The 25,048-nt window shown below is 38.3% G+C and overlaps 1 protein-coding gene across 18 annotated transcripts in view; it reads left to right on the top strand.

Annotated features, from left to right (window-relative positions):
• PUM1 (pumilio RNA binding family member 1) overlaps window positions 1–25,048 on the top strand; it is a 122,895-nt gene that overhangs the window by 40,520 nt on the left and 57,327 nt on the right. For 9 of the 18 annotated variants that reach the window (XM_043445929.1, XM_043445928.1, XM_043445927.1 and 6 more), the window contains exons 4-6: window positions 12,660–12,768; window positions 13,738–13,916; window positions 23,802–23,968. The exons of 3 other annotated variants lie outside the window; for them this stretch is intronic. In XM_043445929.1, coding sequence (XP_043301864.1) covers window positions 12,660–12,768; window positions 13,738–13,916; window positions 23,802–23,968 — 455 coding nt within the window. The remainder of the gene's footprint in view (window positions 1–12,659; window positions 12,769–13,737; window positions 13,917–23,801; window positions 23,969–25,048) is intronic. 6 more of the 18 variants (XM_043445939.1, XM_043445938.1, XM_043445937.1 and 3 more) reach the window with 3 other exon arrangements.

The following is a 25,048-nucleotide window of genomic DNA, read 5'->3' as shown; positions in this document are numbered from 1 at the left end:
CTAACAGTGGCTGCCTACTATTGTGTTGAATGAATTGTTTACCAGTAAATATTTTTTTCTAAGTATGAATTCCTCTTTATTTTCCCTTTTACTTTAGAAGTTCCCCCAGGGAACCTCAAGAGACCTCAGTTCAATTCAGTAAATATTGATTGTATTCTGTATTCATATTACTTTTGCATCCTCAGGGGTGTGGGGTTCTGAAGAGGGGAAGGATGAGGAATAGATAAAACTGAAAAGTATTTATTCAGTCTCTTCTGCAAATCTTTATATTTTCAAACTATTCAGTAATTATTTTACCAGAGTACATAAGATGAATAGCATATCAGCAATGCTGTTATCATCCAAGTTGAATCTTATATATAAAAGGCATTTATTATAAAGGATCTTTTGTTTAATGTAGCTCTAAGCATAGGATACATTCTCTGGGCCATCTGCTGGGGCGTGGAAATATCCTCATTATATATACAACCAGACATAATGGTGTTTAGAAAATTGGAATTGCTTTTGTTATACTTCTTGTTCAAACTTGTATTAAGCTATGTTGTACGTAATTCTTTCTTGTTTACTTTTATTTTGCTGCTGAGGACCCAGAAGATGAAAATTAATTCATTGTCACTTAATTAATTAATGCATTCTGTGATCCTCATTTTAGCAAAATGTATAGAAGAAATAGTTTATTTTCTGTGTTACATGCACATCTATGACATTTTCCACTCTTGGAACATATAAAAGAGGGAACTTGTCCATAACTGGCATATTGAGACACTTGTCAATTTAATAGTTAAAATTAGCCTGAGGATGACTGGTTGTGTGGGTCCCATCTTAGTTATGGGTCCCAAACTGAGTGTTTGGTCCCATCTTGAGGAAGAGGACTCTATCCTGTTTTAACCGAGCTGTTTGCTTCCTGCTTGTGGAATATGAGGGGGGTAGGAAGCAAACTAGAAGCAAACTAGATGTTTTCATGGTTTATTCATGCACATTACAGATTTCCTAACTGACCTGGAAGCTTATCTTTTGCACACTGGGCTCCCAGGTACTATTGGAAATAATCATTTAAAGTCTAGACCTAGTATAACTTTAATATGATTATGTTGTAGATCAAACCATGTAATTTATACTTAGATAAAAACAAATGACTTTATTTATAGGTAACTTAAAGGTGGCCAGGATAATAACATTGTCTTCTGTTTCCTTACATGCTTTTCCTTCTATTGTGCAGAAAAACCTGGTTCAGTTCAGACTCTTTGCGACCCCCCTGGACTGCAGCACGCCAGGCTTCCCTGTCCACCACCAACTCTCAGAGCTTGCTCAAACTCATGTCCATCGAGTCAGTGATGCCATCCAACCATCTCGTCCTCTGTTGTCCCCTTCTCCTCCTGCTGAAAAATCTTTGCCAGCATCAGGTCTTTTCCAGTGAGTCAGTTCTTTGCATCAGGTGGCCAAAGTATTGGAGCTTAGGCTTCAGCATCAGTCCTTCCAATGAATATTCAGGACGAGGTTCCTTTAAGATTGACTTCGGTTTGATCTCCTTGCTGTCCAAGGGACTCTCAAGAGTCTTCTCTCACACCACAGTTCAAAAGCATCAATTCTTTGGTGCTCAGCTTTCTTTATGGTCCAACTCTTAACATCCATACATGACTACAGAAAAACCATAGCTTTGACTAGACGGACCTTTGTCAGCAAAGTAATGTTTCTGTTTTTTAATATGCTGTCTAGGTTTGTCATAGCTTTTCTTTCAAGGAGCAAGCGTCTTTTAATTTCATGGCTGCAATCACCATCTGCAGTGATTTTGGAGCCTGAGAAAATAAAATCTCTCACTGTTTCCATTGTTTCCCCATCTATTTGCCATGAAGTGATGGGACCAGATGCCATGATCTTCATTTTTTGAATGTTGAGTCTTAAGCCAGCTTTTTCACTCTCCTCTTTCAATTTCATCAAGAGGCTCTTTAGTTCCTCTTTGCTTTCTGCCATAAGGGTGGTATCGTCTGCGTATCTAAGGTTATTGATACTTCTCCTGGCAGTCTTGATTCCAGCTTGTGCTTCATTCAGCCCGGTGTTTTTCATGATGTACTCTGCATCTAAGGTAAATAAGCAGGGTGACAATATACAGCCTTGACGTGCTCCTTTCCCAGTTTGGAACCAGTCCGTTGTTCCATGCCCAGTTCTAACTGTAGCATCTTGACTTGCATACAGATTTCTCAGGAGGCAGGTCAGGTTATCTGGTATTCCCATCTCTTTCAGAATTTTCCAGTTTGTTGTCATCCACACAGTCAAAGGCTCTGTCTTAGTCATTAAAGCATAAGTATATGTTTTTCTGGAACTGTCTTGCTTTTTGTATGATCCAGTGGATGTTGGCAATTTGAGCTCTGGTTCCTCTGCCTTTTCTAAATCCAGCTTGGACATCGGGAAGTTCTTTTTTTTTTTTTTTTTTTTAGTTGGAGGCTAATTACTTCACAATATTTCAGTGGGTTTTGTCATACATTGATATGAATCAGCCATAGATTTACACGTATTCCCCATCCCGATCCCCCCTCCCACCTCCCTCTCCACCCGATTCCTCTGGGTCTTCCCAGTGCACCAGGCCCGAGCACTTGTCTCATGCATCCCACCTGGGCTGGTGATCTGTTTCACCATAGATAGTATACATGCTGTTCTTTCGAAACATCCCACCCTCACCTTCTCCCACAGAGTTCAAAAGTCTGTTCTGTATTTCTGTGTCTCTTTTTCTGTTTTGCATATAGGGTTATCGTTACCATCTTTCTAAATTCCATATATATGTGTTAGTATGCTGTAACATCTGGAAGTTCTTTGTTCACCTTGGGCATTTCTTCATTTTCTGAACATAAATTTACTGTTTATGAAGTTGATAAGAGAAAAGAAGTTTCTTTTGGCTCCATTCCAGTAACTTGAAGTGGGAAGGTATAAAGAAAACTTTACTTTCAGTGGCTTCAGGAAGGGATATGCAGTGGAGAAAGAATTAGTGTGGAACTTGCCCCAGGTTAATTTACCACAAAATATTATGGAGCTTGAGGTACTAACAGTATCTCTGATTTTTTTTTTTTTTTTTTTGAAGGGCATGCTTTATGAAAGCAGCCAGTGTCTTTTGTGCGTTTAGTTTCAAGGATAAAGTTGTTAACAGTGGTTGTATTTTTTGTGTGGTAAAGAACACTGGGAAAACTTTGTGCTTTGTTGAAGACAGTGTATTTTTTTTTTTTAAAATTTGACCTAGCTGTGCGGTGTTCCCCGAGTCTTAACCCCTGGACAGCCAGGGAAGTCCCCAGAGTACATTTTTAAGTTAACAGTTGTCCTCAATTGAAGAACTGTTTGCAACTCGGTCTATTTTGTGGTGGTCCTAAAATTTCAAAGCTACCAAATTCTTCTATCTTTAGTTGATTGTCTTTTTCTCTTATTGTTCCCCAGCAACTCAGAGTGAATCCTCAGGACAGCCTTACCTTAAAACCTTACACTTTGGAGTTGTAGATTTAAACTTGTGACACCATATTCTTACATAGTTGGACCCTGTTGTCTTCTGGTCTTTGTACTCAACTGACTCTGTGGAATAGATTCCTGATTAAGACAACTTCAGTGGTAGACTGGCTTATTTATGTATACATTGTGACTTCATTCTTGATCATCATAATGGGCTATGAATCTTCCATTTTGAAATTAAATAATTTAAAATGCCTTGAAAGCTGAGCGAGGCATCTAAGCAGCAGTTTGTATTACCTTCCCTGCTCCCATTTCCACAGATCCCTTCTTTTACCATTTTATGGCTAGGTTACTGAGGTCACCGTTTTGCTTGGCGTCCCAGCATCTGTTTGCTTTCCCTCACTCCATTTAATAAAGGAATGTTAAGTTAATCTTTTAAAGTGAATTTTTATGATTTTATTCTCTGTTGCTGCCTGTTGGATTAGAGCCTAGCTCCTCAGTGCTCCACTAAGCCTCACTGGCAGCTAGACTAGTTGTTCTTTTGTTACCTTCTTACTGCTCCTCTAGTTGATGGCCAGCTTTCTTTTTTATTGGTGGGCACCAGGACAGAGAAGCCTGGCATGCTATGATTCATGGGGTCGCCCAGAGTCAGACACAGCTTAGCTACTGAACAAGAGCAACCTGCCCCACTGGCTTTCATTTCTGCCTTTGCCCTTTCTGCTTTCTGCTCCTTCCTCCTTTAAGGCGTCCAGGCCGTCCTGTGCCGGGTACTGCTCCTTTCTCATCTCTGTAGGTTGTGAAGTCTAACGGTCTGCATCACACTATTAGTGTGCTTATTTTGAAATGCCTTGTAACTATCACTTTGATTCCTGGTAGGTTTTTAATCTTTCATTCAAAGCAAAGACTTTTTGTTATTTATTTATTTCAGTATTTTTGTTACTTCCAGTAGTGGCTTCTGCGGGGTGTGCATTTCAGTGTAAGTTCAAGTAATAGTTTACTTTTTAAAATCTGTAAGTACTTCAGATGCTAAACCTTTTCTTTTTTCAGTAGTCAGAAAAGCAGTACTGGTTTTCCAGATACGAGAGAGAAGATGAAGTTACCACATATTGGCCAGGCCTAAGTGATTTGTGTAACTTCATCATTAGTGGTGGAAGTGTTATTAAAGGACATTAGATACAATTATTAGCAGTGCTTATTATGATAAGTGTTTAATAACCCTGGAAAATATTTTGTAAAAAATCTGTTAATTTTATATACTACAGTTATAATTATGCAAAATATTAAACATTTTTTCTTAAAAGGAATATATTAGATTTTAACCAAAAGATGTTTAGTTGTGAGACCATTAATATGGAAATTAGTTTTCACTAGTAGTCATCTTGCCATATAGGCTAAACATTTTAAGTAGTAATTGCTAGATGTCAGATTATGATGCTGCCTAGTAGTGACATATGTGAAAAATTATAGCAAACATTGATTTTTCAACAATTTTTTATGACTTGAATAAAATGAAACAGCAGAATGTTTATAAACATTTAAAAATAATCTTTGCATAGAAGTATTGAGTAACTGATGCAGGACACTTCCTTAATTAGTAGACATATAAGTGAGAAGTGAGAATTTAGGGGATCCTATTCCTTAAACTTGAAAGCAAAACCACCATATTGTTTGGCTTTTTAAAACCAAAGATTAAACCTGTGATTAAACCATTGAACATTTTAATCGTTCCTTATTTAAGCTACAGTTTTCAAAGTGCACTGGAAGTTACTATCTGCTTGCTTAAAATTATTTGAAGCATGCAATGTGAGCTCTCTTAAAATTCCCACTAACTTTGGTCACTTTGAAATTATGTTGTAGCAAAATGTATCTGCTAAGAGAAAATGCCATGTTTATTTGTAGTGAATTCTGTACCAGTATCTCAGTTTTTATTAAAAATCAGTTCTAAATCATAATAAAAGTGTGTATTATAACAAGTCATCCATAATCCCACTACATCAACAGACACCCATTTCAGCTTTTATTTTTCTTTCCAATCTTGATCCAAAAGGGAAGGGTCCATGAAGAGAAGCAGTCTTTACATGTACAATTTTGTATTTTGCTTTTAAAATTTACTGTTATTTTATAAATACTACATATAGTCATGATAGCTATTTTGGGTGTGCGTACATTGTTGCATACAGCTGTACCTTATTGAACATTTAATTTGCTCCCAGCTTTTTTGCTGTTATACTTTGAATGTGCAGCTTCCCCCCCCCCCCCGCCACCTTGAATTATTTAATGTTGATAAACTCAGGAATGAACATAACTTTTTTTACCTAGCTTTTAAATTTTTTATTATTTTTAAAACTTTTATTGAAGTGTAGTTGATGTACAGTGTTGTGTTAATTTCTGCTGAACAGCAAGCTGATAGAGTTGCACATGTACCTGTGTTTCGTGTTCTTTTCCATTATGGTTTATTGCAGGATATTGAATATAGTTCCCTGTGCTATGCAGCGGGACCTTGTTGTTTATCCCTCCTGTGTATGTAATAGTTTGCATCTGCTGATCCCACACTCCCAACCCTTATCTTTCCCACCTTCACCTCCTTCTCGGCAACCACACATCTGTTCTCCATATCAGTAAGTCTGTCTGTTTGATAGATATGTTCATTTTTACCATATTTAGATTCCACATATAAATGATAACATATATGGTATTTATCTTTCTTTTTCTGACTTCATTTAGTATGATTATCTCTAGGGCCATCCATGTTACTGCAGGTAGCATTATTTTACTCTTTTCATTGTGTATATCACATCTTCTTTATGGACACTTAGGTTGTTTCCATGTCTTGGCTATTGTAGATAGTGGTGCTTATGAACATAGGGGTGCATGTATCTTTTTGGATTATGCCCCGTTTTGTTTTGATATATGCCCAGGAGTGGAATTGCTGGGTCATATGGCAACTCTAGTTTTTAAAGAAAGCTCCATACTGGTTTCCATAGTGGTTGCATCAATTTACATTTCCACCAAAAATGTAGGAGGTGAACATGACTCCTAATGTACAATCCTTTCCACAAGAATTGTCCTAACAGTGAATGGATGTGTGTACAAGGCTTTTTCTTTATGCCTTGTAAAGGATATTAATTTATTCTTTTATATGTAAGCTGTTTTGTGTTAAAACTTCAGTAATAAAGCTTTATGTGTATAGTATAAAGTATTATGAACTATTTCACTACATTTCCCAATAACCCTCTGTGGTATGGAGGGCCAGGAAATCCCTTAGGGCATTATTTTTGAGAGTGGTTTTCTGAAAATTAAACAGTTATCACAGTCAGAGCTATTGGTTTACCAATAGTACTTCTTTACTGCCATCTGTGCTGAGTGGTCCTTTCTCTGAGTTGTTGTCAAATTCTTTTAATGTAATGAGGATATTTACCAAGAGATTAAAAAATTTTGGAGGGGGCTATATCTTACCAGCTAGTTAAAATGTCAGGTATTTGATTCCAGTATTGGCTACATTCCAGTGAAACTAAGCTTGTGTGGGAAGTTTGCATTGCCACATGAGATGATCAAACCTGGTCATGCCTTTGGGGCTGTAGCATCCCTGTACTCTTTAAGAAGCCAAATTTCTGCTTTGAGAGATAGCTCTGTGTAGCTTATGTTGAGTGTGTGAGTAGTTACCTATTTTGTTCCTCCTGAGTACAGCATACTTGCTGGAGTTTCCATCTGTTCAGGTGTTAGCGGTGGTACGGTCAAACACACCCAGTCCTTAATCAGCTTGCCTCTTAGTTCTGCAAAGCTGTAATCATGGTTCTTCTTGCAGTGTTTTTGTTAGGGCTCTTAATTCTACAGGATTTACACTGAAGTGGGCTGGGTGATGATGTGCTCACATTTGTGAGTTGAATGCACAGGAGCATCTCACTGGCTGTGCTATTAGGAGTGTGAAGTCTATTGGTTACTATTTTGTTATTAAATAATATTAACAGCTAACTCTTGGACTGGTTACTCTTGAATTTCGCGTTGTTACGTGCTATAACATTCAGTGTTTGTAACTTCATTTTATCAGTGAGAAAACTGAGACCTAGGTGAATAAATTCAGCACAGTTGGAACATGAAACCATCTTTGTTTGTCCAGTTTTAAAAATGATTTCAGAGTAGTTGTGTGTGCTTTACCTGCTATATTACTTCTTAAAATAAAAGGCCTAGAGGTTTTTGATATTCTTAGCGTTTTAGAACACTTTTGTTTAAAGGACTGTTGGTAGGGGTTAATGTGATGGTTGATTGTGCAAGTGTGGCTTTGTGTATTGTCTTTTTTTTTTAAAACGTGTTTCCAAACAAAATTTAGAGAAGTTTCCCAAGTGGCTGACATTGCTTATAAACCAGTGGTGCTTGGTTTCTACTTTATTCTCCAGAAGCCTCATGAATAAGCTTACTGTATTTCTTTACTCTTCTTAAGTTTTTTATTTTACAAACCTGTAGTTCAAGCTGGGATTAAATAATGTATGTGTTTTTCTTCTAAAGACTGAAGAGCAGGATACTATTGGAGGGGCAATTAGGAATCCCATGTAATGAGACAGTACTGAGGAAGAGTACAAGGTCTGTTGTATTGCTGTGTCAGATGGTGAAAGTGAAGTCGCTCAGTTGTGTCTGACTCTTTGCGACCCCATGGACTATAGCCTACCAGGCTCCTCAGTCCCTGGGATTTTCCAGGCAAGAATACTGGAGTGGATTGCCATTTCCTTCTGTCAGATGGTAGGATCTCCCAAGCCCTGGTTCTCAATTTGTATGTCTTAAAGGGGATGTACTAATTTAGAGCTGATTGGTTTATAGTACTGACCTGTACTAACTAGAACCGCAAGAGATGAGTGTATGAAAACTAAAATGCTGTTTACTGATTCATAAAGAGAGATAGCAGTTCTCAAGTGGATCAGCATGTTTGGCTGTAGGTGGAAACAAAGTTCTCTTAAGAAGTTTGCTTGGTAAGCAGAGTCTGAGCCAGGGAACTTGGATGTTTTTAGTGGCTACTGTACCCACACTGCTAGTCTGATGCAGTAATTGTTTTTATAAGGACGGACTTGTTTGTGCATCCTATTGGTTCTCCCTAAACTTGGGTACTGGACGATACTGCCTTCTTCATCTGACTCACTGGCTCTCCTTTTCTTTTGTTGGTCCAATTCCTAATTCCCTTATCTTCCTTTAGAATTGTCAAATCTTTTAATCCTCTTATTGCTTAATCTTTCTTTAAATTGAATTTTGTAAACTTCTGCTGTGATCTGTTCTTTGTTCCTGTCAGAGAGCAGTCTTTATTTTCAAGTTCTTGATGGGGTAAGCAATAACCATCTTTTTCACAGACCAGTTGCATTTGAATGTTTGGTGATTGAATTTACGTGGAGGTTTAATGGACATGAATTAAACTCAATGGATATAAATCTGAGCAAACTCTGGGAGATAGTGGAGGACAGCCTGGCCTGCTTCAATCCGTGCGGTCTCAGAGGATACAACTTAGTGACTGAACGATGGCAGCAAGAAGTGAAGGTTTGCAGGTTGGCGAACCTGGAGGCTTTAGCCTGTGCTATGGATGATGTTAACTTTAGAGGGCTTGAATCTTAATTTGAAATAATTGGATACTCATCATCACTTTGTTTTATGTTCAGTAGATTACAGCTCCTTTTAGTATGATCAGGTTCAAACAGCGTCTTTGCTTTAGATGACTCCTGGCTTTGTGATTGCTACTAATTCTCAGTAAGCTTAACATATCTAAGCCCATTTAATTTTGCAGAATTAAAAAAACCAGTAATTTTTTCTTTTTATTACAGAAGTGCTGTAAGGCAAAGTGAAACAGATGAAATTTTTTCCAAATTAAAAAATATTAGAAATAGAACAAGACTTGCTTCTTGAAAATAAAATCTTAAAGATATTTTAAATGTAAGAAAACCCTTGTGTATATCCACAGCTATATTAGTTACCTATTGCTGCTTACCAGATTACCCCAAAATTTAGTGGCTCAAAACAGGATCCCAGTCATGACTTTGTAAGATTATTTATTTCAGGGTCCCTGACAAGCTTCAGTAAAGATTTCAGCCCCAGCAGGGGCTACAGTCATCTCAAAGTCCCAACTGGGGAAGGAACTGCTTCCAAGCTCACTCACGTGATTGATATCAGGGTTAAGTTTCTCGCAGGTTGTTAGACTGAGGACCTCAGTTCCTAACGAATTGATGTCCAGTGACCTCTCTTGGTTCTTTGCCATATGTGTCTCTCTATTGGGCAGCTCACAATATAGCAGCTAGTTTCATCAAAGTGAGAAGGAGCAAGGGTGAGAGAGGAGCAGAAACAAGATGGAAGTCAGTATTTTAAGTCTTGAAAGCAACACTCCCATCATTTTTGCTTTTTATTGTTCCTTAGGAGCAAGTCACTAGGTTCAGCCCACAGTCAAAGGAAGAGGGGGAGTTACATGAGGGACTGATGACCTAGAGGCAGAGACTTTAGGAGAATTGACTTGTTATCACCTGCTGCTGCTGCTTTCTTTTTCTTTATCTCTTACAGACTTTCCTTTTCATTCCCTGCCATTTTTATTAGTAATAGTTAATTGATCTTGGCTACTTTGCCAGATTGTATGGGGTTTTACTAACTTTTGGGACTGCTCCTAGCACCTCTTCAGGATTTATATTTATAGATACTGTTCATGGTGGGAGACACCATTTCCTCTTAGTATCTGACTGGAGTCTTGAATTTTTTAACATGTACACATTGTGTGCATAGTACTACATCATTTTATATAAAGGACTTGAGAGTCTGAGAATTTCCGTATCCAAGGAGGCTCCTGGAACCAATCCTGCATGAATACCAAGGGGCAGCTGTATCCCTTTGAGATTTGTTGCATCTATTACCACTTTGAAATACAGTCTCTGCTTTTTAGTACCTTTCTACATGTTTCTTGTATTATTGTTTCCTTTTGAGAAAAGTTGACCTGAAAATGGCTCGCTTTATGTGGACCTGCCTTTACTGGCTTTGCATGTTGTAACAACCTGGCAAGCTACAGTGAAAGATGACAGGGTCTTAGAAGTCATTTTTGAAGCCTTGAGTTCAAAGGCTGCTACTTTCAGTAAGCAGTTTGAAAAATTATGGACAGACTATGTTTGCATATGGAGGCTGGTGCTTAGAGAAGCTTGAGTTTTGAGTAAAGATTTCCAGATTTGTGTCGAGAGGGATGAGAGTATAATGAATGTATTTCATCACCGTTGCTCTCTTTCCCATATATGAGACTAAAGTTAACCGACTGGTGAAGTGTCCCGTATGCTGACGTTCTTTTGCACAGAGAAGTTGATGCAAACTCTTGTTTGCTCACACTCCATAGGAAATACAGGAGAAAGATCTACCAACAGGGAAAGAAATTCTGTTTCTATTTGTAGTCTTATGAGAGGGCATTTTTGAAATTAAGAGGAGAAAAAGAAGTTTAAAAACAAGAATCTTGAGTTGTGCATGAGTAGTGCACGTTAATTTTCACTGTCCCTTCTGCGGTTTATAGCTGTTTTGCCTTGGTGTATTGCCACTGAATACATTTATTGAGAACCTCCTTTGTGGTGGACATTGTGTTGGGCACACATCTACAATATCTCTAATCATCACAGCATCCTGAAAAATACCTCCTTCATTAGTACAAAGAAAATGAGGCCCAGGGCAGTCCTGCATTTTGTCCTAGGACACACCAAAGTTGTTTAGTCTAGGGCTTCCTGACTCCATTGCTTAGCTGTGGTCTGGGCTCTTGCTCCCACCTGTCCTCATTGTACTTCAAGTTAACAGACCAGCTGTGTCCTTGTTTCTTTGAGAGAATGAACCCTAGAGGCACACTAGGAATTGACTGCTTATAACTGTTCATCATCAAGTAAACCAGTGCATCTGTTCAATTAAATGTCAGATCAAAATAGGTCTTTTTTTCATGACCTTGTTGGACCAGGAAACAATGTTAGGGCCTGAAAAATAAGTGGGAAACTACTTTGGTTCAGGTAGTAACCCATATCTACCATATAGTTCCATAGAACTCAAATAAATTGATGCTGAGAAACCCAGAAGTTGGATTGGATAGCTGAGATGTGTTTTAGTGAGAGCAGAGTTGAGATGTTTCTCCTTATCATTGGATAATAGGTTATAAATAGGAAAGGTAAACCTTAATTATCAAGGAGGAGAGCAAATGTTTTGTACTCTCTGCTCTTCTATTCTCTTCCTCTGAGAAATTCAAGTCTTCAGGTGTGTTCTTTTATGCTCAAAAGCAGTGATGAAGTATTATCTCAAACTTCTGAGTTTCTTGTCTGACTAGTAGCAGCTGAAGTGAAAACATAGAATAAATAAGAGGGAGGTTTTATTAGTGAGTAAAGCTGATGAAGAATAATGGGATAAAAATTTACCTTGTAGCTTGGGTCACTAATGCTTTGATCATGTGCAGAACTATACTGTGTTTTGCTTGAAGGGTGGTTTGCATTTCTTTGGTGGGAGCTAATTTAAAGCTAGTGATGCCTGCATTTCTAGGAAGTATGGAATGTTTTGTGAAGTCACTTTAATGGCGTTACTAAGTATTCTTAAGATTAACTGAGGTTAGGAGATTTTAATTTCCCTTCCAGTAATGGGGGAATAACTGATCTGTCTTTCCAATATCTTGGAATAGGTTAATGTTGTGGTTAGGAAGTGTTTTTTTTTGTTGATTTTTGTTTGTTTTTAATTTTTTCTTTGTGGTATTGAAAATGTTTTGCTTAAATAGAATCTCTGTGTATAAAGGAGGTAAATTTTGCCTCTAGTGTTCCATAGCTGGTGTCTGAGTTCATGCCCAAGCGTGAGTAACTTTTCAGGGTCAGTTAGTGTAAATGTAGGCAGAAGTAACCTTTTCAATAGTTGTAGGTACTTTTCTTTTTCAGTAAGAGTCTTCTTAGTGAGCAGTTAGCTGATAGGTCTAATATGAGTCCCCCTCCCTCCCCACTTAAAAATCTTGGCATAGATTAAGTGAATAATTCCAGATGTTTAAGCTGAGCCTCTATTGTGATGGGTTGATCTGTAGCCCTGCTTGCATTAGGCCTCTTTGTGACTTTTATCAAAGATAAAGTAGTGCTCTGAGGACAGTCTGCAGAGTCAGAACACTGTAATTAAAGACCTTCAGGGCACGTGAGCATCTTGCAGTACCCTTGTCTAAGAAAGTGTTGACTGCTGTACTTTCATCCTTTATGAATTCTTTAAAAGCATCTATTATTTTTAATTTGCAGCAGCTCTTGCCAGGTAAAAAGTTTTGGGAAACAGATGAATCCAGCAAAGATGGACCAAAAGGAATATTCCTGGGTGATCAATGGCGAGACAGTGCCTGGGGAACATCAGGTAATCTAGATCTAGCATCTGTACTGTGATTTATGCCTGTCTTAGAGCTCCTTTCCTCAGCAATTGGCAAGTCATGAATTTTACATCAGTGACATAAGCATGTCAAGCAGTGTCCTGTCCTGTAGTATAATTGCCATGAAGGAGCTTATATGATGTAATTTATTAAAACATAATTAATGCAAAATCAAATCTTCAATATTTTGGCTGAAGTGCTAGCCACAGGGGAATGGTCTTAGTTGAAATGACTGTAATTTCAGCTATAACTTCTTGTTCTGTACTGCTGTCAGCATACTTGGAATTAGAAAATCCATGCCTGCCATTTGAAGTTCATGTTTCTTTCTCCTCCCATTGCCCCTGTGTACTGTGTATGGGGTGATCTATCTAAAAATGTGGTTGGGGCCAAATAAGTCACTGGGCATGGATGCATTTCTGACTGACTACCCCTGAAGAGAGAGACGGGGAGAACTTGTAGAGGCAGCCACACTGACAGCAGAAAGAAATGACAGATGATGGGGAGGAAGGAGTCAGAACATTCAAAAGCCAATGTGCTGTGTTACAGCGCAATGTAAGAATGGAACCTCAGATGACAGTGGTCATCAGAAAAGATCAGATTATGTTGTTATTTTAAAAAGGGCAGTAAAATCACATTTCCTTTTAGTGACATTACCAATAAAATACATTAAAAAGGAATTCTGCTACTTGAAAGGGGTAAACATTAATTTGTCCACTTAGCTAGATAAACCAGTTATGTGAACTACTGTATTGCTGAACTGGATATATGAAGGGTGTGTTCTGTTTCATTAGCTTATGTAGAACATTATACTTAGGGAAAACACAGTAGGACATTTTGGCTCAATTGACCATGACAGGTTTCCTGATTCCCAGTCATTGGTTTATCCATGAGACATCGCTCGTAATTTGTTTGAGCCTCTGGCTGCACTGTATCATGCTTGTGTATCTTTTTTGTAGATCATTCAGTTTCCCAGCCAATCATGGTGCAGAGAAGACCTGGTCAGAGTTTCCATGTGAACAGTGAGGTCAATTCTGTACTGTCCCCACGGTCGGAGAGTGGGGGACTAGGCGTTAGCATGGTGGAGTATGTATTGAGCTCATCCCCGGGCGATTCCTGTCTAAGAAAAGGAGGATTTGTAAGTTGGCTTGAGGAACTTGTTCCTATCTCTCTCTCTCTTTCCCCTTCCCTTTAAAGAAAAACATGCCTGTTTAGTTTCCTTAGATATTCACAGCACTAATTGCAGAGTTTTTAAGAACACTTTTATTGCAATTAGATGTCAGCAAACACAGCAGGAGATATAACTAAACTTTTTAAAAGTAGAGAAATGATGTTTTTTTGGGACTCATTTATAGTAATGTGAGGTAAGAACTGAAATCTAGGTCTCAGTTCATCGGTCCTCTAGAAAACACACAAAAAGAGAAGGAATTAACACAAAGTTGAAGGTGGATGTCAATAGGGAATAGATCTGAGAGCAGTGATTTGCCAATACCTGAGGATCCTTAAAACGGATCAGATAACGTGGGTTCATTCTTGTTTTTGCTAGCTAAGCTTTAATTATGGAATGATCTTTGGCCCTCTTTGAATAACTTTGCTTCTCATACCCAATCTATCAGGAAATCAGAAGTTCTGTTAATACTGTGTTTCAAATTTTTTCAGATTCATCACCATTGACTTCTCTGATGCTAAATTCTAGCCAAAGCAGCATCTCTGTAGCCTCTTCCCTTTTTAAGTCTTAAGTAGTCTTCCTCAAGCATCTTTGATAGCCTTTTTCAAGACTAGTTCTTTCTTATACTATTGACTTTATAGATCTAAAAGTCTTAAGATGCATTTCTGTTTGATTCTTCCTCATTTTGTGTTCTTGGACTGGTTTTATATTCCAAGTCATAGCTAGGAAGATCACAAAAGGCACCCTAACTCTATCTTCCTTACTTTTCTCTTGACTCAGCATGTTTTGTACCTTTTCAAAGCACTGTCTCCCTGAAGTCTTTTTGGGCTAGTACTTCTGTTGGCAGTCATTTTAAGAGACCTTCTTTCCCTCAAATCATATTAATAATTCTGCCTTTATAACTGTCTTACATTCTATTATCTTAATAGCATTTATTGTTAGTATTTTTATCATTAGACATCTGTTGCTAGATATCTGAGGCTGGTTCTGTTTTCCCAGTTCCACTTGAAACTAATTTAGTGTCAACAGCAGTACATGTTTGGTGCAGCTTGCTCAAGGGTCAAGTTCAGTTCTTTAACATGTTAGTGGACACTAAATGAACGATTGTTGACTTGGTTGTCAGGAAAATAACAGGTGGCATCCAAGGTAACCAGAATCTACCTGGAGTTAACTTTATTCTACTCATGTCAAAGGTAATGCTTCAGTGGACATTGACACTTGACATATGGCTGGAGCTTTTGATTCTATCAAAAAAAAAAAAGAGTGGGGCAGGGGGAGTGAAATGAGCTTATTTAAGAGGCTGGTTTGGATTTCTCCCAGCTCTAGACCTAGAAGTTTGGTTTGAGGAATTAAGCCAGAACAGGATCATTCATTTTTATAACATTTAGGAAGAGCAAGGGATCAAACTGGGGCTTTTGTCTTGATTCTTGCATACTAGCTGTTCCAAGGTTGACCTGATTAACTTCTGGGTCTTTTGATCCTGCAGAGACATAGGTTCAGTGGCTCATAGGTCAGATTGGAAAATACTGCTTGTATTTGAACCTTCCCAAGAGGCTCTTTGGGAAGAACAAGATCTACCCTTTGGATGTGAGGAATGGGATCAGGCAGAATGATCATTTCCATGTTGTCTCATGGGAAGAATGGTGTTACTTCGTCTCTTCTTTCAACTTATCCCCAGCTCACCTCTTTTTCTTACCTCTCACACTTTGCTCATCTTGAGTGTACTTTGCTCAGAGGAAGTGCTGCCTTCTAACTTCTGCCTATGTTGTGGTTTAGTTGGTAAGTTGTATCTGACTCTCCTTCAACCCCATGGACTGTAGCCCGCCAGGCTTCTCTGTCCATGGGATTTTCCAGACAAGAATACTGGCGTGGGTTGCCATTTTCTTCTCCAGGGGGCTCTTTGCGACCCAGGGATTGAACCCACATCTCCTGCAAGTCTCCTGCATTGGCAGGTGGATTTTTTACCACTGAGCTGTCAGGGAAGCACAACTTCTGCCTGTAACTTTTAGTTATTTACTATAGGAGAAAAGTCATAGCTAAGTCATTACTGTGGTGAACTGGAACCTCTCAGATTCTTGCCATGAATTCTCTATCATGTGTGACCAGCTTCTAAGTCTTGGGCATTAGCCACCAGACATGTGCCTGGGTTACTGTGAAGTCTGTGAAAGTGAAAGTCACTCAGTCTTCAACTCTTCGTGACCCCATGGACTGTACAGCCCATGGAATTCTCCAGGCCGGATACTGGAGTGGGTAGCTTTTCCCTTCTCCAGGGGATCTTCTTAATCCAGGGATTGAACCCAGGTCTCCTGCATTGCAGGCGGACTCTACCAGCTGAGCCACAAGGGAAGCCCAAGAATACTGGAGTGGGTAGCCTATCCCTTCTCCAGCAGATCTTCCTGACCCAGGAATAGAATCTCCTGCATTGCAGGTGGATTCTTTACCAACTGAGCTATGAGGGAAGCCGTGAAGTTTGTAGGAAGCAGAAAAATAATTAGACGTAGGAGAAAGATAAAACACTCGGGCCGATGTATTATTATTTTTTTCCTTTTTAAACAATTATTTCATTAGTTAATCTGTGATGGAGCTGTGTCTTTTCTATTCCATATCTTTATTTGATTTTGTAAAGGTGGCTTCTATCCTTATTGTCTTGAGAGATTGGTGATTTCCAGCTCTTTTGTAGTATTGTTACCAGGGGAAGTTAAGACCTCAGGATAGAGGTCAGAAAGTTGAATTATCTAAAAACCGTCTGTTTTACTGAGTTTTCTGAAGTTTGCGTAAAGATAAATGAAAATTCTCCAAATCTGTATCCCAGTTTCTCAGAAGGAAGGTTGTGTGTAATGAAATGTTATCCTGTATTTTGACTTGAGTTACACCTAAACGGTGATACAGGAAGACTGATCGGTGACGTCAGGCCGTCACTTTGGCGCATCTCATCTTATGGTGGATGGAGACCTGGGATCAGTGACCTGCTTTATCAGCTTTTTGGTTGTTTCCTGCTGATCTTGTGCTTCTCTTGGTTTTGCTGTCTGTCTGTTGGTTAAGGTGACATTTGACCACAAGCTCTGGTCATGGAAACCTGAATCACTTTTTGATTGTCATGGTATGTATACATCTTCTGGGAAGAGGTGAGCCTTTTTCTGTTTTTAAGAAAAAAATCTATTTTGTCTTTTAGAGCGCTGAGTTCAGAGACCAAGGAAGACAGAATATCTGCTTCCAGTAGATAGTTGTTCTAAAGAGTAGTCTTGGTGGTTTATGGATTAGAGCATTCAGATGTTTTTCTTTTTAGGTGGTCGTGCCAGCATTTCTTCTGGTTAGCCTCAGAGATGCCCCATTTTAAATCCCCAAGAGCTAAAAACATCATCCCTAATGGCATAATGAATGTACACCTCAAATCAAGTACTAAGGGGCTATTCTCAGATAACTGACAACAGATAAGCCAGACTCTGATGAACTGTTCAGTTAAAGGGGTTTAGAACTAAAGTTATTACATTGGTTTTCCATTTTCAGTAAAGTTGTTTTTATGGTTAAAGCTTGAATGAAGGAGTTTAACCCTGTCTAGCTTTCCTGAGCCTTTCTTAAGTTCATTTCGAATGTAAAAATGGACTCAATCGTTTTGGCTTTTGTGATAAGAGTGCTTGCAGGCCGATGATAAGAACCCGACAGCAGTGTTTTGTTCTCAGCACCCACTGAAAATTTTTGGTAGTATTTCAGGTATGAATCACAAACTTCAGGGTAGCAGTTTTCAGAATAATGGGAAAACTCAGAATACCAGTTAAGTCAGAGTCAGGTTTTAAAATTTGATTTATTTCCTTTATTCCTGGATAAAGACATCTCCCTTACCTGCCCACTCAAATACCCCAAAATAAAACAAAGCATGGTTTAGGATGGTTATAAAGTCATATGTATTTACTATGTTCTTAGGCCATTGGGTGAAAAGATTTTTAGAAAAAAAAATATATTGGGAAGACCTTTCTGCTTGTTTATAGAAACTGGCCGCTTTCTCACCTGGAGGTTACATGCACCTCATAGCAATTCACTTAGGTCACAAAACTTGATAACTTGCTTTTCTAGTTTCCAGTGTATTTGTTTCAGGCAGTCAGTGTTGTTTCAGTAGATTTTGTTTAAAAACTTCGTGTAATGTAATGCAGGGACTTGAGTCTTAACTGGACTTTGATTTCTTCATTTGCAGAAAGTCATATGGTTATGTAGTATATAATATATGAAAATACTTTGTAAGTCTTATAAAATCTTGGGCCACATAGTTCTTGTCCAGTATCGGCATCTGGTAGCTTATTAGAACTGACAGCTCTCAGATTCAACTCCAGACTATTGAATCAAAGTCTGCAGTTTGATATGACCCACAGATGATTTATATACAATTAAAGTGTCATAAATACTGATAATATAGTTTTATTGGAAGATTTCAATTCAGAAACTTTTATCTCAGAATGGAGCCCCTTCAGACTTGAGCTTCCCTTGAACAAGAAATCTTTGTACTCTGCTTTGCAATGTCAAGGTTTTAGACACTGACTAAATAAAAAGTTTAAAAAAAAAGCCATGCAACTTTCAGAAAACCTTTTATGGTTCTCATCTCTTTTTCCTGCTGAATCTGGTGGTAGTACAACAGAGGGGAACACTTTTCTTACCTCTTTGCACACCAGGAATTGGGTGATCATATACACAGTGCATGGTATATTCCATGCTCCACTGTTTCTGAAGTGCATACCTCCCAGCTTCTGTTCAGTTTGAAATTGGATATGTTTTAATTGCCAGTGTTTCCCTTTTAGCAGCACATAAGATGGTGGTGTGTCTTTTACATTGATGGTGCCTCAGATTTGATGAAATGTAATAATAGGTGGTGGAGCTTCTCTGGTGGCTCACCATTAAAGAATCTGCCTGCCAACACAGGAGACACCGGTTTGATCCCTGGGTTGGGAAGATCTCTTGGAGGAGGAAATGGCAACCCACTCCAGTATTCTTACCTGGGAAATCCCATGGACAGAGGAGACTGATGGGCTGCAGTCCCTAGGGTTGTGAAGAGTCAGAGTTGACTGAGCAACTGACCACACACACACATACACACACACACACAATAGTTGGTGGCTTGATTGTATACAGATATTTCAGAAAAGTTACTGGGACAGAGGGGTTAATGATGAAAGCCATAGTCTTTCCAGGGGGGAAACATAAGGTATCAAGCAAGATTGAAGCTTTAGGGGTAGTGGAGGTGAGTGAGACTGTTTGTGTCTGAGAAAGGTAGTGGGCAAAATGTGAAAATTGGTTAAAATATTTTTAAGAATCTTTTAAAAGGAATTGCACAGTCATAAATTGCCTTGTGTTTAATAACCTGAAACAGCCCTTTGAAGTAGATGTTGTCCCTGTGAAAATTTATCAGTGAGGAGAATGAGGTTTAGAAGGGAAGTGGTGGGAACTGAATTCATAGTGTTCTAATTTCACATCTTTTAGCCATAGTATATGCTCCACTGGCCTGTTTTTTAGTTTCTCACAATAGTATCATATTTAGTACATTAATTTAAAAGTAATTCATGACTAGTAATTTCAAGCTTTTACTCATTTTTTTAGGTATTTGAAATTTCTTTATTACTAGTGAAGCTAAAACTGCTGAACTTTAAGGAAAGTTGACATTTTGGTTTTGGGTGGCATTTTGTGAAAAGTTGAGAAGTGTACACAGGGAAACCACTATTTTAGTTATTATGGTTTTTGGACTGGTTTATCAAGCAAATATACAAGTAGTCCTTTTAGAAAAAAGAAAAATTACTAATCTCATTGAATGTGACTTCTGCCACATGGACCTTTGAGGTAAAATCTCTGCAGTAACAGGAAAAATTAAGTTCTCATTTCTCTGACTTCATTCCGAATTAATATTCCCTGATATATTCATTCCCCTTTTGAGAAAGATGAAACTTTTGAGAAAGGTGAGCTAGACTGAATGACTCTGATCTGCATAGTACATAGTTTTCTGCTCTTCTCTCAGTTCTTTGGTATGAGGCAACAGAACATATTCTAATGTATATATCTGTGATCTGATCTCTCAAGAACACTCCTTGGCCCCACTCTAGGGATTTTGAGTGGGCTTGGCTTCTTGCATTTTGAGCACTCTCTGAGGGCTATATTTGGGTTACAGTTTTGAATTGAAATTTATCTAAAGAGAGCCTAGAACAGGAGGATGCTATTAATCCATCTTTGTTTTTTATTTCATTTAGTTATTAGGCTTTTTAGTATTAATTTGCACTGGGTAGTGTGTAACAGAAAAGAAAACCGTAACTCCTGTCTTTAGGATGCTTATTTGGGTTTAATTTTAGTGGTTCTTGGGCTACCCAGGTGGCGCTGGTGGTAAAGAACCCGCTTGCCAGTGCAGGAGACATAGAGACTTGGGTTGGATCCCTGGGTGGGGAAGATCCCCTGGAGGAGGGCATGGCAACCCACTCCAGTATTCTTGCTTGTAGAACCCCTGTAGAACCTCCGCCAGAGGAGCCTGGTGGGCTACAGTCCATAGGGTCGCAAAGAGTCGGCCACAACTGAAGTGACTTAACACACACACACATAGTAGTTCTCAGCTGTGAGTGCTTATTGAAAGAGAAACTTAGGTTTGTGGGAGCTTCTGCAGACCAGTTAAATTAGAATCTCTGGGAGAAAGCCCAGTCACTTGCAAATTTTTAAAAGATTGTGGTGGTTGATGCGAACCGTAGAGCCACGGCATTGTGAAAAGGACAGTGTATCTGGGAGGGCCAGATCGGCTCTACACTTTTATTTGAGTTAAACCACTGAATGGGAGCCTTCATTTTTAATGTTAATATCACAGTGTTACATAAGGAATATTCTCCCAGTGCATAGTTTTAACTAGTGTCATACTTGTATACAGTGTCTTTTTACTTTATAATAAACTTTTACATATGCATCATTTCATTGATGTTTACAACTACTCTGTTTTAAACAAAATGATCCCTGTTTTATAGATAAGACAACTCAGACTCGGGTTTAATGACCTGTCCAAAGTCCAGTAAGTGTTAGCAGTTGAGATAGACTGTAGGTTCTGTGCAATCTGGGTTAGTATTTTCCTAAAAGAATACCTTACTTTAAACATTAAAAAAAACTTTAAAACTCCATAAAACAGAGCAGCCCAAATATACCCTTATTCTCTCTCACTAGGGTGCTCAGATTTCTAAGAGACCTTTTTTATGATCCCCAACTCTGTATTCTATATTCTCTTTTAATAGCAGACTTTGACAGGATAGCTTCCCACTTGTGCTCTTGGTGTCATTCATAAATCAGACTTCATGTCAACTGTTTTAATTTAGTGCTTTTGTTGATTTACTGAATTTGTTAAAACTTTTTATGACCCATGTACAGAAAAGTTTACACGTCATAAATGTTCATCTTCATGACTTTCTGCCTAATGGAAATATCCCCTATAACCCGTCCAAATCAGGTATGGAAGTCATCCTACCTGTTCTGTGTTTTGCTGAGGCATTAATAATAGCCTAGTCGGAGTAGAAAACTAGGTAACTATTATGTAAATAGACTGTATAGCATGGACCAAAACCAGCCCATTCCAGGGACATCTTTGAAAATCTAGCCCTTGGCAGTATAATTGAGAAGCTAAGTATCAGTGACTAAGTGTTCAGGTCAGGGCAGTTGGCTTACAGGGGGAGCAGCTTCTCAGCAAGCCCTTGTGAAGGGTCATTGAGGAAAGATCATGAAAATGTTGATTTGGTGAGTGAGTCTCTTCTGTACCCAGATTATTTGCTTGGTGAAACTTCCTACTGCTGCTTTATTGCATTTCCTTCCCATTTTTTTCCTGTAGACTGTTTGAACTCCTTGTGAGAAATTGGAGCTGAACTGCCTGCCACTCCTGAGCCAGTGACTTGATTTGTAGATTTGTAGAAGATTATTTAAGTGTGTTGGTGGGATGATCTTAAAATACTTTTAAAAATTATTGATGTTACTGGTATCTAATTCAGGTGGACTTGTTTATTACTACCTGTTGGACTCTTACCTGATGATAAATAGAATTATTTTAGCAGTTCAGTTTTGCAGGACTTTTTTCTTTGTTTGTTTTATCTTATTTTTTGAACTTCTGTCCTGCAGTGTATTCAGTGCTGGGGACATGAAAATTACTACATAGCTTCCGTCAGTTTTACCTTTGCAGGAAGAGGGAGCGTTTATTTCTGGACATTTTGAAAGCTCTTTCTGTCTTTAGAATCCTGTCGTACTTTGTCTGGCTTGGGATCTCAGTGTCATGCTTAATTGGCTCTCATTTACTCTTTGAACCAGTATCAGTGTTATACTTTGAAGATGTGAAAGTTACATCTCATTTGCTGCCAAAACTATAGTTTACCATCTTGCTGCTACATGAAACTAAGTGGTATATCCTTTCTAAATTCTTTCTGGTATATGTTCCTTAATTCGTATTAGCCGTGAAGTCTTTCTGTGTTACTTTTGAGCAGAGGATGGTTTTAAAAGCAAAATGGGCTTTGAATTGGTTGTTGAAAGGTCTAAAAGATTGTCAGGGTCCCTGTGTCTGGTCTTTCTGTGTCAGGGTGGCTAAGAACTACTTTGAGAACATCTTTTTATTTTGCGTTTGCAGGCCTACCCATTTGCAACTGTGTCTGCTGCTTTATCTTCCATTTGTGGTCCCCACCCTCCCCACTGAAATTTGGTTGTGGTGACTGGAATTGCTGAGGAGGAGTTTCATTATCTTTTGATTGGATCTTACCTTTTACCAGGAGCTTTCTTTTGGTCTAGGTCTGTTTGTGTCTTTCTTAAATTAGGGGTCAGTGATGGAAATAGGCAAGATTATCTCTCTAGTTTTACAAAAGCAAAAATTATTTAACCCTTGGGTAAGGTTTTGCAAAGCTTGCTATACCATGTCAAGTCACTATACCAAACCTTCTTTTCATTCTGAAAATCAAGACACATTTGCTTTGAAAGTCCATGTCTTAACTTAGATTGTTGGTAAGAGGAGACAGACTTAATTTCTTTAAAAAAACAGGACATCTGTGTGCTTGGCACCGCATCAGTCCTTTTAGGTCCAGTCTTTCAGTCTTTGTAGTTTGAAGTACTTCAGAGATAAACTTGGTTGTATCAATGATTTGCCTTAACATGCTCCCATATAATCCTTGGTATGTATGGGACAGGGAGTGGATGACAATGGTAAACACTTAGAGTACTCTTTGTGAAAGAATTTTAGTTAGATTTAACATGTTTTGAAGGATTAAAAATTCAAGTTAAGGATGATTAGTGATTTATTGTTTCAGTAAGCGGTGAGACATTGGGTGGAATTGGGGTGGTGGTGGTTCAAATTGGCAGGGCATATATCCCAATATGAAGTCTGTAGAGTAATTGAATTGGAATGATGTTAAGACCACACTTAGCTCAATATTCAGAAGTAAGGGAGGAGTTCACATAGGCAATGGAAGTAGGAAATTCATTTTGTAGGCTTAATATTTTCCAAGTATAATATTAGCTATAATTCCTGGGGATTATTAGGAGCCATGCTATTCTAGAGAGTTAGATATTAGAGTAGAGAAATGGAACTAAGAAATACAAAGTTGTGGTTGGGTAGAAAGGAAAAAAAGTGGGGTGGTGGGACTCTGGGCATGATAAGACTGTCCTAAACTCTGTAACATAAATGTATGTCTGTCTCCCCCATTTGGCAAGACTTTCTGCAGTGTTCCTGCCTATGTGTTGTCTGTTAATTAGATTGTAATGTCTTGAAAGGTCATGGACACTATCCTGTTGTAATTAGCATCTAGTGTAGTCTGGTGTCCACAGTGGTTGCCCGCTATTATTAGTTAATGATGATTAGTGAAGCTGAAGCTATTTTTTAAACAGGGCCCAAGGGATGCAGACAGTGATGAAAACGACAAAGGTGAAAAGAAGAACAAGGGTACGTTTGATGGAGATAAGCTAGGAGATTTGAAGGAGGAGGGTGATGTGATGGACAAGACCAATGGTTTACCAGTGCAGAATGGGATTGACGCAGACGTCAAAGATTTTAGGTTTGTATGTTTTACACTTCTGATATTTGAGTGGGGGCTATGGGTTTTCGTTTTGATTCATTTTATTTTGATTTTAGTTTTCTTTTTCCCTCCCTACGTGTCTTTTTAAAGAACTGGGACTAGTGTAGGCCATACCACAAAAACTGTATGAACTGTTAAGGTGAAACTTTTTAAGATCTGTCCATGCCTGATGTTTTGCCAAAACAATAGACTTTGCATTTGTATGGAGCTCTATAATTTGCAGAATGATTTCATAAAGATCAGTTCATTGATTCTCAAATTTCAAAATCACCTGGGATGAGCACCTTGGGATTTCTCCCAAATCATTATCTTGGGAGAAATCATGTTTACTAACGGAAGTGTGTCATATTACTGTGGCATATTAAGGAAGAGTGAAAAATAGTTGATCAGTTAAGTATTATTTCACTTGAGACTCATAAGCTCCCTTTGAGGTAGGCAGGTATCGTTTTCTTCGTTTTGAAGAACCAGAGATACAGCTCAAGTGACTTGTTCTTAATCATATTCCTTCCATGGAGGCCTCTCATTCCATCTCTGGTCATAATTGATTTGCAGGTTTTACCCTGTAATTTTAATATGCACAGTATTAATGATACCATGTTTGTCTTCCACATTTGTCAAGTATTCTTCATTTTTGTAACTAACCTTTGTTACATGATGGTATGTGAGTTTTAATTTTTTTTTTTAATTTTGACTAAGGATTTTTATCCTCAGTCACTGATGTCCAGTAGAGAATTTAATTTTTAATAATTTTAGTGTAAAGCTAATGTGTGTCTAAACACATACACACACAACATCCCTTATCCTAATAATCTGCAAAGCCAAAATTAAAATATTGTGTGTGTGTGTGTGGGGGGGTCATTCCTTTTAGAAGAGTATTTAATTTGTTTAGTCTTCCTAAACTAATTTTTGCATCTCATGGATGTAAAGAATTAGTCTTTGTAAGAAATTTGAGTCACAGAGTAATAAACACTTAACCTCAGGTCTTTCAGATGAGTTTGGGTGTCCACTGCACCCTGAATCTCAAGCAGCTTGTGGTATTGTTTTGTGGTGTTTGACTCC

This window comes from Cervus canadensis, chromosome 24, assembly GCF_019320065.1.
Source record: "Cervus canadensis isolate Bull #8, Minnesota chromosome 24, ASM1932006v1, whole genome shotgun sequence".
Taxonomy (NCBI): domain Eukaryota; kingdom Metazoa; phylum Chordata; class Mammalia; order Artiodactyla; family Cervidae; genus Cervus; species Cervus canadensis.
This window is presented reverse-complemented; position numbering and strand designations above follow the sequence as displayed.